This window comes from Bombina bombina, chromosome 10, assembly GCF_027579735.1.
Source record: "Bombina bombina isolate aBomBom1 chromosome 10, aBomBom1.pri, whole genome shotgun sequence".
Classification (NCBI taxonomy): Eukaryota; Metazoa; Chordata; class Amphibia; order Anura; family Bombinatoridae; genus Bombina; species Bombina bombina.
In genome coordinates, this window is record NC_069508.1 from 32,957,246 (window position 1) to 32,972,384 (window position 15,139).

General features: G+C 42.2%; 1 protein-coding gene across 1 annotated transcript in view; it reads left to right on the top strand.

Moving 5' to 3' along the window:
* Nucleotides 1-15,139, top strand: part of TDRD5 (tudor domain containing 5) — a 113,425-nt gene that overhangs the window by 75,384 nt on the left and 22,902 nt on the right. The window contains exon 14 of the mRNA XM_053693114.1: nt 13,032-13,105. Coding sequence (XP_053549089.1) covers nt 13,032-13,105 — 74 coding nt within the window. The remainder of the gene's footprint in view (nt 1-13,031; nt 13,106-15,139) is intronic.

Genomic DNA, 15,139 nt, shown 5'->3' on the forward strand with positions numbered 1-15,139 from the left:
TTTCAGATCGACGATATACTCTTATATATACCATTACCTCTGCTGATTCTCGTTTCAGTACTGGTTTGGCTTTCTACAAACATGTAGATGAGTGTCCTGGGGTAAGTAAATCTTATTTTCTGTGACACTCTAAGCTATGGTTAGGCACTTTGTTTATAAAGTTCTAAATATATGTATTCAAACATTTATTTGCCTTGACTCAGAATGTTCAACATTCCTTATTTTCAGACAGTCAGTTTCATACTTGGGATAATGCATTTGTTTCAATCATTTTTTCTTACCTTAAAAAATTTGACTTTTTCCCTGTGGGCTGTTAGGCTCGCGGGGGCTGAAAATGCTTCATTTTATTGCGTCATTCTTGGCGCGGACTTTTTTTGCGCAAAAAATCTTTTTCTGTTTCCGGCGTCATACGTGTCGCCGGAAGTTGCGTCATTTTTTTGACGTTTTTTTGCGTCAAAAGTGTCGGCGTTCCGGATGTAGCGTCATTTTTGGCGCCCAAAGCATTTAGGCGCCAAATAATGTGGGCGTCTTATTTGGCGCTAAAAAATATGGGCGTCATTTTTGTCTCCACATTATTTAAGTCTCATTATTTATTGCTTCTGGTTGCTAGAAGCTTGTTCACTGGCAATTTTTTCCCATTCCTGAAACTGTCATTTAAGGAATTTGATCAATTTTGCTTTATATGTTGTTTTTTTTCTATTACATATTGCAAGATGTTCCACGTTGCAACTGAGTCAGAAGATACTTCAGGAAAATCGCTGCCCGGTGCTGGAGCTACCAAGCTAAGTGTATCTGCTATAAATTTTTGGTATCTGTTTCTCCAGCTGTTGTTTGTATTGCATGTCATGACAAACTTATTAATGCAGATAAAATTTCCTTTAGTACTGTTACATTACCTGTTGCTGTTCCGTCAACATCTAATTTTCAGAGTGTTCCTGATAACATAAGAGATTTTATTTTTTAAATCCATTAAGAAGGCTATGTCTGTTATTTTTCCTTCTAGTATACATAAAAGTCTTTTAAAACTTCTCTTTTTGCAGATGAATTTTTAAATGAACATCATCATTCTGATACTGATAATGGTTCTTCTGGTTCAGAGGTTTCTGTCTCAGAGGTTGATGCTGATAAATCTTTGTATTTGTTCAAGATGGAATTTATTCGTTCTTTATTTAAAGAAGTATTAATTGCATTAGAAATAGAGGATTCTGGTCCTCTTGATACTAAATCTAAACGTTTAAATAAGGTTTTTAAATCTCCTGTAGTTATTCCAGAAGTGTTTAATCTCCCTGATGCTATTTCTGAAGTAATTTCCAGGGAATGGAATAATTTGGGTAATTCTTTTACTCCTTCTAAACGTTTAAGCAATTATATCCTGTGCCATCTGACAGATTAGAGTTTTTTGGGACAAAATCCCTAAGGTTAATGGGGCTGTCTCTACTCCTGCTAAATGTACTACTATTCCTACGGCAGATAGTACTTCACTTAAGGATCCTTTAGATAGGAAAATTGAATCCTTTCTAATAAAAGCTTACTTATGTTCAGGTAATCTTCTTAGACCTGCTATATTTTTAGCGGATGTTGCTGCAGCTTCAACTTTTTGGTTAGAAGCTTTAGCGCAACAAGTAACAGATCATAATTTTATAGCATTATTATTATTCTATAACATGCTAATAATTTTATTTGTGATACCATCTTTTGATATCATTAGAGTTGATGTCAGGTATATGTCTCTAGCTATTTTAGCTAGAAAAGTCAACTTTGCTTTCCCTTTCTTTCCAGGGTAATAAATTATTCGGTTCTCAGTTGGATTCTACTATCTCAACTGTTACTGGAGGGAAGGGAACTTTTTTACCAAAGGATAAAAAATCTAAGGTAAATTTAGGTCTAATAATCGTTTTCGTTCCTTTCCTCACAACAAGGAACAAAAGCCTGATCCTTCATCCTCAGGAGCGGTATCAGTTTGGAAACCATTTCCAGTTTGGAATATATCCAAGCCTTATAGAAACCTAAAGATAGCTCCTAAGTACCCATGAAGGTGCGGCCCTCATTCCAGCTCAGCTGGTATGGGGCAGATTACGTTTTCTTCAAAGAAATTTGGATCAATTCCGTTCACAATCTCTGGTTTCAGAACATTGTTTCAGAAAGGTACAGAATTGGCTTCAAGTTAAGGCCTCCTGCAAAGAGATTTTTTTCTTTCCCGTGTCCCAGTAAACACAGCAAAGGCTCAGCATTTCTGAAATGTGTTTCAGATCTAGAGTTGGCTGGAGTAATTATGCCAGTTCCAGTTCTGGAACAGGGGCTGGGGTTTTATTCTATCTCTTCATTGTACCAAAGAAGGTCAATTCCTTCAGACCAGTTCCGGATCTATCAATATTGAATCATTATGTAAGGATACCAACATTCAAGATGGTAACTGTAGGACTATCCTGCCTTTTGTTTAGCAAGGGCATTATATGTCTACAATAGATTTACAGGATGCATATCTGCATATTCCGATTCATCCAGATCACTTTTAGTTTCTGAGATTCTCTTTTTAGACAAGCATTACCAGTTTTGTGGCTCTACCGTTTGGCCTAGCATCAGCTCCAAGAATTTTTTCAAAGGTTCTCGGTGCCCTTCTGTCTGTAATCAGAGAACAGGGTTTTGGTATTTCCTTATTTGGACGATATCTTGGTACTTGCTCAGTCTTCACATTTTCGCAGAATCTCATACGAATCGACTTGTGTTGTTTCTTCAAGATCATGGTTGGAGGATCAATTTACCAATCAGTTCATTGATTCCTCAGACAAGGGTAACCTTTTTAGGTTTCCAGATAGATTCAGTGTCTATGACTCTGTCCTTGTCAGACAAGAGAAGTTTAACATTGATATCAGCTTGTCAAAACCTTCAGTCACAATCATTCCCTTTGGTAGCCTTATGCATAGAAATTTTAGGTCTTAGGACTGCCGCATCGGATGCGATCTCCTTTGCTCGTTTTCACATGCGACCTCTTCAGCTCTGTATGCTGAACCAATGGTGCAGGGATTACACAAAGATATCTCAATTAATATCTTTAAACCGATTATACGACACTCTCTGACATGGTGGACAGATCACCATCGTTTAGTTCAGGGGGCTTCTTTGTTCTTCCGACCTGGACTATAATCTCAACAGATGCAAGTCTTACAGGTTGGGGAGCTGTGTGGGGGTCTCTGACGGCACAAGGGGTTTGGGAATCTCGGGAGGTGAGATTACCGATCAATATTTTGGAACTCCGTGCAATTTTCAGAGCTCTTCAGTCTTGGCCTCTTCTGAAGAGAGAGTTGTTCATTTGTTTTCAGATAGACAATGTCACAACTGTGGCATACATCAATCATCAAGGAGGGATTCACAGTCCTCTGGCTATGAAAGAAGTATCTTGAATTTTGGTTTGGGCGGAATCCAGCTCCTGTCTAATCTCTGCGGTTCATATCCCAGGTATAGACAATTGGGAAGCGGATTATCTCAGTCGCCAAACGTTGCATCCGGGCGAATGGTCTCTTCACCCAGAGGTATTTCTTCAGATTGTTCAAATGTGGGAACTCCCAGAAATAGATCTGATGGCTTCTCATCTAAACAAGAAACTTCCCTGGTATCTGTCCAGATCCCGGGATCCTCGGGCGGAGGCAGTGGATGCATTATCACTTCCTTACAAGTATCATCCTGCCTATATCTTTCCGCCTCTAGTTCTTCTTCCAAGAGTATTCTCCAAGATTCTAAAGGAATGCTCGTTTGTCCTGCTGGTAGCTCCAGCATGGCCTCACAGGTTTTGGTATGTGGATCTTGTCCGGATGGCCTCTTGCCAGCTGTGGACTCTTCCGTTAAGACCAGACTTTCTGTCGCAAGGTCCTTTTTTCCATCAGGATCTCAAATCCTTAAATTTTAAGGTATGGAGTTTGAACGCTTGATTCTTGGTCAAAGAGGTTTCTCTGACTCTGTGATTGATACTATGTGACAGGCTCGTAAATCTGTATCTAGAGAGATATATTATAGAGTCTGGAAGACTTATATTTCTTAGTGTCTTTCTCATCATTTTTCTTGGCATTCTTTTTGAATACCGAGAATTTTACAGTTTCTTCAGGATGGTTTAGATAAAGGTTTGTCCGCAAGTTCCTTGGAAGACAAATCTCTGCTCTTTCTGTTCTTTTTCACAGAAGGATTGCTAATCTTCCTGATATTCATTGTTTTGTACAAGCTTTGGTTCGTATAAAACCTGTCATTAAGTCAATTTCTCCTCCTTGGAGTTTGAATTTGGTTCTGGGGGCTCTTCAAGCTCCTCCTTTTGAACCCATGCATTCTTTGGTCGTTATATTACTTTCTTGGAAAGTTTTGTTTCTTTTGGCCATCTCTTCTGCCAGAAGAGTCTCTGAATTATCTGCTCTTTCTTGTGAGTCTCCTTTTCTGATTTTGCATCAGGATAAGGCGGTGCTGCGAACTTCTTTTGAATTTTTTTACCTAAGGTTGTGAATTCTAACAACATTAGTAGAGAAATTGTGGTTCCTTCATTATGTCCTAATCCTATGAATTCTAAGGAGAAATCATTGCATTCTTTGGATGCTGTTAGAGCTTTGTAATATTATGTTGAAGCTACTAAGTCTTTCCGAAAGACTTCTAGTCTATTTGTCATCTTTTCCGGTTCTAGAAAAGGCCAGAAAGCTTCTGCCATTTCTTTGGCATCTTGGTTGAAATCTTTATTTCATCATGCCTATGTCGAGTCGGGTAAAATTCCGCCTCGAAGGATTACAGCTCATTCTACTAGGTCAGTTTCTACTTCCTGGGCGTTTAGGAATGAAGCTTCGGTTGATCAGATTTGCAAAGCAGCAACTTGGTCCTCTTTGCATACTTTTACTAAATTCTACCATTTTGATGTGTTTTCTTCTTCTGAAGCAGTTTTTGGTAGAAAAGTACTTCAGGCAGTGGTTTCAGTTTGAATCTTCTGCTTCTGTTTTTCATTAAACTTTATTCTGGGTGTGGATTATTTCTCTTGTTAAGTGTATCCAGTCCACGGATCATCCATTACTTATGGGATATATTCTCCTTCCCAACAGGAATCTGCAAGAGTCCACCCACAGCAAAGCTGCTATATAGCTCCTCCCCTAACTGCCATTACCTGTCATTCTCTTGCAAGTCTCAACATAGATAGGAGGTCGTGAGAGTCTGTGGTTTTTTATACTTAGTTTATTTCTTCAATCAAAAGTTTGTTATTTTTAAATGGCACCGGAGTGTGCTGTTTATCTCAGGCAGTATTTGGAAGAAAAATCTGCCTGCGTTTTTTCTATGATCTTAGCAGACGTAACTAAGATCCAGTTGCTGTTCTCACACATTCTGAGGAGTAAGGTACTTCAGAGGGGGAATGGCGTGCAGGTTTTCCTGCAAATAAGGTATGTGCAGTAAAATATTTTTCTAAGGAATGGAATTGACTAAGAAAATACTGCTGATACCGAAGTAATGTAAGTACAGCCTTTAAATGCAGTGAAAGCGACTGGTACCAGGCTGATTGATAGAGATATATGCTAAGGTATGTGCAGTAATATATTTTTCTAAGGAATGGAATTGACTAAGAAAATACTGCTGATACCGAAGTAATGTAAGTAAAGCCTTAAATGCAGTGATAGCGACTGGATCAGGCTTATTAATAGACATACATACTCTTATAAGAATGTGTTTTTAAAACGTTTGCTGGCATGTTTAATCGTTTTTTAACATATGTTTGGTGATAAAACTTATTGGGGCCTAATTTTTCCACATGGCTGGCTTAAATTTTGCATAGAAACAGTTATAGGGAAGGTAATCCACAGCTCAGCTATGGCAGTTTTGTTGTGTCTGTTTAAAAAAATGTCGTTTTTTTTTATTTATTTTTATCTGTTTTTTGCATTAAGGGGTTAATCATCCATTTGCAAGTGGGTGCAATGCTCTGTTAACTTATTACATGTACTGTAAAAATTTCGTTTGATTTACTGCCTTTTTTCACTGTTTTTCAAATTTTGACAAAATTTGTTTCTCTTAAAGGCACAGTAACGTTTGTTATATTTGCTTGTTAACTTGATTTAAAGTGTTTTCCAAGCTTACTAGTCTCTTTATTAGTTCTAACATGTCTAACATAGAGGAGGCTCTGTGTTTATTATGTTTAAAGCCATGGTGGAACCCCATTTTAGAATGTGTACCAGATGTACTGATTTCATGTTAAACAATAAAGATCATTTTTTGTATTTAAAAACATTATCACCAGAGGATTCTGTCGAGGGGGAAGTTATGCCGACTAACTCTCCCCACGTGTCAGACCCTTTGACTCCCGCTTTAGGGACTCACGCTCAAATGGCGCCAAGTACATCAAGGGCACCCATAGCGTTTATTTTACCAGAGGATTCTGTCGAGGGGGAAGTTATGCCGACTAACTCTCCCCACGTGTCAGACCCTTTGACTCCCGCTCCAGGGACTCACGCTCAAATGGCGCCAAGTATATCAATGGCGCCCATAGCGGTCCTTAGGCCGCGGGGCATAGAAGTGGCCCCTTATTTAGACGACATCCTGATACAGGCGTCAAACATCCAAGTTGCCAAGTCTCATACGGACGTAGTACTGGCATTTCTGAGATCGCATGGGTGGAAAGTGAACAAGGAAAGAGTTCTCTATCCCCAATATCAAGGGTTTCCCTCCTAGGGATTCTGATAGATTTTGTAGAAATTAAAATTTACCTGACGGAGTCCAGGTTGTCAAAGTTTCTAAATTTCTGCCGTGTTCTTCATTCCATCCGCGCCCTTTGGTGGCTCAGTACATGAATGTAATCGGCTTAATGGTAGCGGCAAGGGACATAGTACCGTTTGCACGCCTACATTTCAGACCACTGCAACTATGCATGCTCAGCCAGAGGAACGGGGATTACACAGATTTGTTCTCCTGTTAAATCCGGAACAAGAAACCAGAGATTCTCTTCTCTGGTGACTATCTCGGGTCCATCTGTCCAAGGGTATGACCTTCCGCAGGTCAGATGGGACAATTGTTACAACAGATGCCAGCCTTTTAGGTTGGGATACAGTCTGGAACTCCCTGAAGGCTCAGGGATAGTGGACTCAGGAGGAGACCCTCCTTCTAATGAATATTCTGGAACTGGGAGCGATATTCCATGCTTTTCAGACTTGGCCTCAGTTAGCAACTCTGAGGTACATCATATTTCAGTCGGACAATATCACGACTGTGGCTTACATCAACCATCAAGGGGGAACAGAAGTTCCCTAGCAATGTTAGAAGTCTTAAAATAATTCACTGGACAGAGACTCACTCTTGTCTAAAAGCTATCCCTATCCCAGGTGTTGAGAACTGGGAGGCAGATTTTCTAAGTCGTCAGACTTTTCATCCGGGGGAGTGGGAATTCCCTCCGGAGGGGTTTGCACAAGATCAAGCAGGAGAGTGCTTTGGTGCTTTTGACAGCGCCTGCGTGGCCACGCAGGACCTGGTATGCAGATCTGGTGGACATGTCATCCTTTCCACCACGGTCTCTGCTTCTGAGACAGGACCCTCTACCTCAGGGTCTTTTCAACCATCTAAATATAACTAATCTGAGATGGACTGCCTGGAGACAGAACGCTTGATGTTATCATGGCTTCTCCGAGTCAGTAATTGATACCTTAATACAGGCATAAAAGCCTGTCTCTAGGAAAATTTAACATAAGATATGGTGTAAATATCTTATTGTTATGAATCCAAGGGTTACTCATGGAGTAAAGTCTGGATTCCCAGGATATTATCTTTTCTCCAAGATGATTTTGAGAAAAGGGTTGTCAGCTAGTTCTTTAAAAGGACAGATTTCTACTCTGTCTATTCTTTTGCACAAGCGTCTGGCAGGTATTCTAGACGTTCAGGCATTTGGTCAGGCTTTGGTTAGAACTAAGCCTGTGGTTAAAAATGTTGCTCCGCCATGGAGCTTAAAGCTGGTTCTTAAGGTTCTTCAAGGAGTTCCATTTGAACCTTTTCATTCCATAGATATCAAACTTCTATCTTGGAAAGTTCCTTTTTGGTAGCTATTTCCTCGGCTCATAGAGTCTCCGAGTTATCTGCGTTGCAATGTGATTCTCCTTATCTGGTTCTCCGTACGGATAAGGTAGTCCTGTGTACCAACCTGGGTTTTTACCTAAGGTGGTATCTAACAAGAATATCACTCAAGAGATTGTTGTTCCATTCTTGTATCCTAATCCTTCTTCAAAGAAGGAACGTCTATTACACAATTTGGACGTGGTTCGTGTTTTAAAGTTTTACTTACAAACTACTACAGATTTTCATCAAACATTCACCTTGTTTGTTGTCTATTCTGGACAGAGGAGAGGTCAAAGGACTTCAGCAACCTCTCTGTCTTTTTGGTTAAAAAGCATAATTCATTTAGCTTATGAGACTGCTGGACAGCAGCCTCCTGAAGGGATTACAGCTCATTCTACTAGAGCTGTGGTTTTCACTTGGGCCTTTTTTTAAATGTGGCTTCTGTTGAACAGATTACAAGACGGAGTCTTGGTCTGCGTTTCATACTTTTTCAAATTTAACAAATTTGATACCTTGCTTCTTCGGAGGCTATTTTTGGGAGAAAGGGTTTTTTACAGGCAGTGGTAACTTCCGTTTAAGTACCTGCCTTGTCCCTCCCATCATCCGTGTACTTTAGCTTTGGTATTGGTATCCCATAAGTAATGGATGATCCGTGGACTGGATACACTTAACAAGAGAAAACATAATTTATGCTTACCTGATAAATTTATTTCTCTTGTAGTGTATCCAGTCCACGGCCCGCTCTGTCACTTTAAGGCAGGTAATTTTTCCATTAAACTACAGTCACCACTGCACCCTATGGTTTTCCTTTCTCTGCATGTTTTCGGTCAAATGACTGGTAATGGCAGTTAGGGGAGGAGCTATATAGCAGCTTTGCTGTGGGTGGACTCTTGCAGCTTCCTGTTGGGAAGGAGAATATATCCCATAAGTAATGGATGATCCGTGGACTGGATACACTACAAGAGAAATAAATTTATCAGGTAAGCATAAATTATGTTTTTCAGCAGGAATTGGCTGTCTTTGTTTTATCCCTCCCTCTCTAGTGACTCTTGCGTGGAAAGATCCACATCTTGGGTAGTCATTATCCCATACGTCACTAGCTCATGGACTCTTGCTAATTACATGAAAGAAAACATAATTTATGTAAGAACTTACCTGATAAATTCATTTCTTTCATATTAGCAAGAGTCCATGAGGCCCGCCCTTTTTTGTGGTGGTTATGATTTTTTTGTATAAAGCACAATTATTCCAATTCCTTATTTTATATGCTTTCGCACTTTTTTCTTATCACCCCACTTCTTGGCTATTCGTTAAACTGAATTGTGGGTGTGGTGAGGGGTGTATTTATAGGCATTTTAAGGTTTGGGAAACTTTGCCCCTCCTGGTAGGAATGTATATCCCATACGTCACTAGCTCATGGACTCTTGCTAATATGAAAGAAATGAATTTATCAGGTAAGTTCTTACATAAATTATGTTTTTGTCTCCGGTCTGGGTAACAGAAGTTGATTATAGAAGTATTTGAGTTCATGACTATTTTCCCCTAAGGCAGAACATGCTGTGATCTGAGATGTCATTGCAGAAAAATGAGGATATGCCTTTTTGACTGAATAGGAACTTTCTGTTGGATTTTCTATTTTTTGTATATTTTTTGTATATTAATTTGTGTGTGTGTGTGTGTATATGTGATATTTCAAGGGTTAATACTGAAAGTATCTCTGGCACCATCTAGTGGTGCTATCATATAAATCTGTTTTGTTTTTTTAGCATTAATAAGGGAGGTATCCTGAAATGTTGCTGTCTGTAACCCCGTTCTTTTAATAATTCATTTTGCTATATGCTGCCACATTTCTGCTGTTTGGAGTTGCTTCCTTTGTGGGTATTGAGAAGTTACCCATAGTGGCGTGCATTGTACCCTGGGTGCTGGACTGACTATTGCTGATTGATTGTAGAAAATGCAGCATGTCTGCAGAAAGAAAAGGACACATGCAGGATGTGTTAGCGCATTTACTTTGCAGCACTGCTCCACATAAGGTTGTTCTCAAATAGCGCGATACTCTGGCTGCACTGTGTAAGTTATACCTGCATGTTCCAATCCACAAGAATCATTTTCAGTTCCTAAGGTTTGCTTTTCTGTATCAGCACTTCCAGTTCGTAGCACTTCCATTTGGCTTAGCTACTGCACCCAGGATATTTACAAAGGTTCTGGATGCTCTTATGGCGGTGGCCAGAACTCAAGGAATTACAGTAGCACTGTACCTGGACTATATCTTGGTACAGGCACCATCTTTTCGTCTGGTAAAAGATCACTCAGATTTTCTTCTGAGTCTTCTTCGGTCTCATGGATGAAGATAAACTTGGAAAAGAGTTCTCTTACTCCATATACCAATGTGAATTTCCTGGTTATGGTTATAGACTCAGTATCCAAGAGGATCTTTCTAATAGATCAGCGATGTCGCAAGCTGACATCGGCATGCCTTGCCCTCCAGGCCGCCTCAATATCTTCAGTGGCCCTATGCATTGAGGTGATTGGATTCATGGTGTCTTGTATGGACATTATTCCTTTTGCCAGATTCCGTCTCAGACCTTTACAACTATGCATGTTGAGACAGTGGAACAGCGATCATTCGGACCTGTCACAACAGATCGTATTGGACAGCCTGTCGAGAGATTCGCTCTCTTGGTGGCTTTGTCAGGATCTCCTGTCTCAAGGCACGTGGTTCTTTAGACCGTCCTGGGAGATTGTGACTACAAACTCCAGCATTTCAGGCTGGGGAGCAGTCTGGGGTGCCAGGAACAAGGTTTGTGGACTCAGGAGTCCACTCATCCAATCAATATTTTGGAACTGCGGGCAATCTTCAATGCGCTGAAGGCTTGGCCCCTTCTGGGTTTGTCCCAGTTTATCAGATTCCAACCAGACAATATAGCGACGGTTGCTTACATCATGGAGGAACGAGAAGTTCCTTAGCAATGAGGGAGGTGTCTCCAATCTTAGAATGGGCAGAAGCCCACAGCTGAGTGCCGTCAGCGATCCACATTCTGGGTGTGGACAACTGTAAAGCAGACTTCCTCAGCAGGCAATCTTTTCACCTGGGGGAATGGTCTCTCCACCCTGAGGTGTTTTGGAGAGATATGCAGCAGATAGGGGATGTCGGAGATAGATCTAATGGCCTCTCGTCAAAATGCCAAACTACCCAGGTATGGGTCAAGATCAAGGAACCCTCAAGCAGAGTTAAGGGTCAGTTTTCATGTAAAAGTGCCTGGTTTTTAAAAAAACTATTAAAAACAGGAACACTTTCATTCATGAAAATTGACATAACATCGTATTTTAAAAATACTTACCTTGTTCTTCTGAAACGCCCGATGCCCCGCCTGCTTCTTCCTGGTTTACTTACCCAGCAATGACGAAACCAGCTTCTTCCAATCACGGCGTTGCCTCTGGAAATGATTACCCCGGGAGGGAAGCCGTGATTGGAGGATGCCGGAAACATCATTGCTGACGCATGAAGTGGCTTGCGACGGGCTGGTGAAGCATTGGAGCAGCTTCAAGAAGAAAAGGTAAGTATATTTTTAAAAAACGGCTGAAATGTCAATTTTCATGAATGAAAGTGCCCTTGTTTTTAATAGTTTTTTAAAAAAAACGGGCACTTTCACATGAAAATTGACCTTCACTTTAATAGATGCTCTAGCGGTTTCGTGGAGGTTCAGACTCGTATATCGCTTTCCTCCATTGCCTTACTTTGATTCACGCTCGTAAGCCGGTTACTCAGAGTATCTACCATAAGGTATGGCGAACTTACCTGCACTGGTGTGAGGAACGTGGTTTTCCTTGGCATAAGGTAAAAGTTGCCAGATTTTTATCTTTTCTCCAGGGTGGTTTGGAGAAGAGGGTCTAGCTGCCAGTTCTCTGAAGGGACAGATATCGGCCCTGTCAGTGTTGCTGCACAAAAGATTAGCTGAGCTTCCAGATGTGCAGTCCTTTGTTAAGGCTCTGACTAGGATCAGACCTGTGTTTAGACATGTGACTCCGCCTTGGAGTCCCAATCTTGTGTTTCGTGTTTTGCAGCAGGCTTCGTTTAAGCCCATGCATACTGTTGATATTAAACTGTTATCTTGGTAAGTTTTGTTTCTATTAGCCAATGCCTCTGCTCGCAAAGTCTCTGAGCTTTACAGTGTGACCCACCTTACCTTGTTTTTCATGCCGATAAGGCGGTTTTACGTACGAGGTTAGGTCTATGGATCAGATTTGTAAGGTGGCTACCTGGTCCTCCTTACACACTTTTTCTACATTTCACAAATTTTATGTGTTTGCTTCTGCTGAAGCAGCTTTCGGGAGAGAGGTTTTGCAGGCTGTGGTGCGCTCAGGTTAGGGTCCGTCTCTTTATTTCCCTCCCGTTACTCCTTCAGTGTCCTCTGGAGCTTGGCTATTGTTTTCCCAACAGTAAGGAATGTCGTCTTGGTCCCTGCCTTATGGAAAGAAAACAAAATGTATGCTTACTAGATAAATTCCTTTCTTTCCTGGCAGGGAGAGTCCATGACCCCGCCCGTTAGAATTTTTTAGGTGGCTCCCTTTCTGTTTTTCTTCTGGCACCTTTATACCCTGATGTTTCTCCTGCTTTTCCTCGTTCCCTCGGTCGAATGACTGGGGATGGGGAAAGTGGGAGGGATATTTAAGCCTTTTTTGGCTGGGGTGTCTTTGCCTCCTCCTGGTGGCCAGGTGTTGTATTTCCCAACAGTAAGGAATGTTGTTGTGGACTCTACCTGCCAGGAAAGAAAGGAATTTATCTGGTAAGCATACATTTAGTTTTTTTACAGTGCACTGTGGTTGTTTTGTTTGTATGGAGTGCAATGCAGAAATAAGGACCTTATAGCAGCTCTTTACTTAAATATAATAACAAATAGACGCCCCTCTCTCATATTGTGAATGCTGCTATGTACAACAATACAATCGAACAATAACTTTTATTTACCTATCTATTTTAGAGTCTTCTATACAATCCAGTTTCCAGCATATCGAGAGGTTGTTTAACAGACAGAAGACACAATCTGGACTGCAGGTGATAGTCATTTTCACAACTGTAATATATATTTGAAGACATGAAGGATAAACTGCAAGACTCCTCAACCATATAGTTAATGGCGAAACAATATGTATATTGAGTTCTTATTGTATTAAACATTTAAGGCGTAATAGAAAATAGCATTAAATGACTTCTGTCTTGTAGAACTGATGCAAAAGTAAATATTAGTAGTTTATTTCATGTCTGTACAGTATATTGACAGAGCCATTGCGGGGCCCAAGGCAGGATGACAAAATGGAGCCCCCTTTATCCCCGCCCAATATCCGCCCCAACCCCACCCAATCTCTACCCCCAACCCCGCCCAATCTCCGCCCCCAACGTTTTAAAAAAAAAAATGGGACAAAAATAATTTACGGTAAAGCACAACATTTTAAATATAAAAAAACATATAAATCCACTAAAGTGGAGCACTATAACATTGTATATTGCAATATACCATTTGTACTATTGGAACAACGGTTTATGTATATAATGAAGAATTATGCTCACAGTTGAACTGGGCCTTATTTTTATGTGTTTTCTTACGATAACAAGTACATTAGAGATGCTAAGGCCGTCCTAGCAAGTACAAGTCCGTAGGCAGAATGACAGCGCGGGCCTCTTCCCAGAACAAAAACACTCTACCACACAAACACCGTGCACAAATATAATACACGCACAGAGATCCACACACTCAGACACATACACAGGTGTAAACACCCACACACACACAGCCCCCACACAACACACACACACACACACAGCCCCCACACAACACACACACACAGCCCCCACACAACACACACACACAGCCCCCACACAACACACACACACAGCCCCCACACAACACACACACACAGCCCCCACACAACACACACACACAGCCCCCACACAACACACACACACAGCCCCCACACAACACACACACACAGCCCCCACACAACACACACAGCCCCCACACAACACACACAGCCCCCACACAACACACACACACAGCCCCCACACAACACACACACAGCCCCCACACAACACACACACACAGCCCCCACACAACACACACACACAGCCCCCACACAACACACACACACAGCCCCCACACAACACACACATACAGCCCCCACACAACACACACACACAGCCCCCACACAACACACACACAGCCCCCACACAACACACACACAGCCCCCACACAACACACACACAGCCCCCACACAACACACACACAGCCCCCACACAACACACACACACAGCCCCCACACAACACACACACAGCCCCCACACAACACACACACACAGCCCCCACACAACACACACACACAGCCCCCACACAACACACACACACAGCCCCCACACAACACACACACACAGCCCCCACACAACACACACACACAGCCCCCACACAACACACACACACAGCCCCCACACAACACACACACACAGCCCCCACACAACACACACACACACAGCCCCCACACAACACACACACACACAGCCCCCACACAACACACACACACAGCCCCCACACAACACACACACACAGCCCCCACACAACACACACACACAGCCCCCACACAACACAAACACACACACACAGCCCCCCCACACAACACAAACACACACACAGCCCCCACACAACACACACACACAGCCCACACACAACACACACACACAGCCCCCACACACACACACACACACACAGCCCCACACACACACACAGCCCCACACACGGACCCGCAAGCACGCACATACAGTCCCGCACGCACGCACAGATAGCCCCCACACAACAAACACACACAGCTTCCCACACAACACACACAGCCCCCCACCCCACACACACACAGCCCCGCACAACACACACAGCCCCCCACCCCACACACACAGCCTCCACCCCACACACAGCCCCCCCACACACATACACGCAGCCCCCACACAACACACACAGCCCCACACATACACACAGCCCCCCACCCCACACACACAGCCTCCCCCCCACACACAGCCCCCCCACACACATACAGCCCCCACACAACA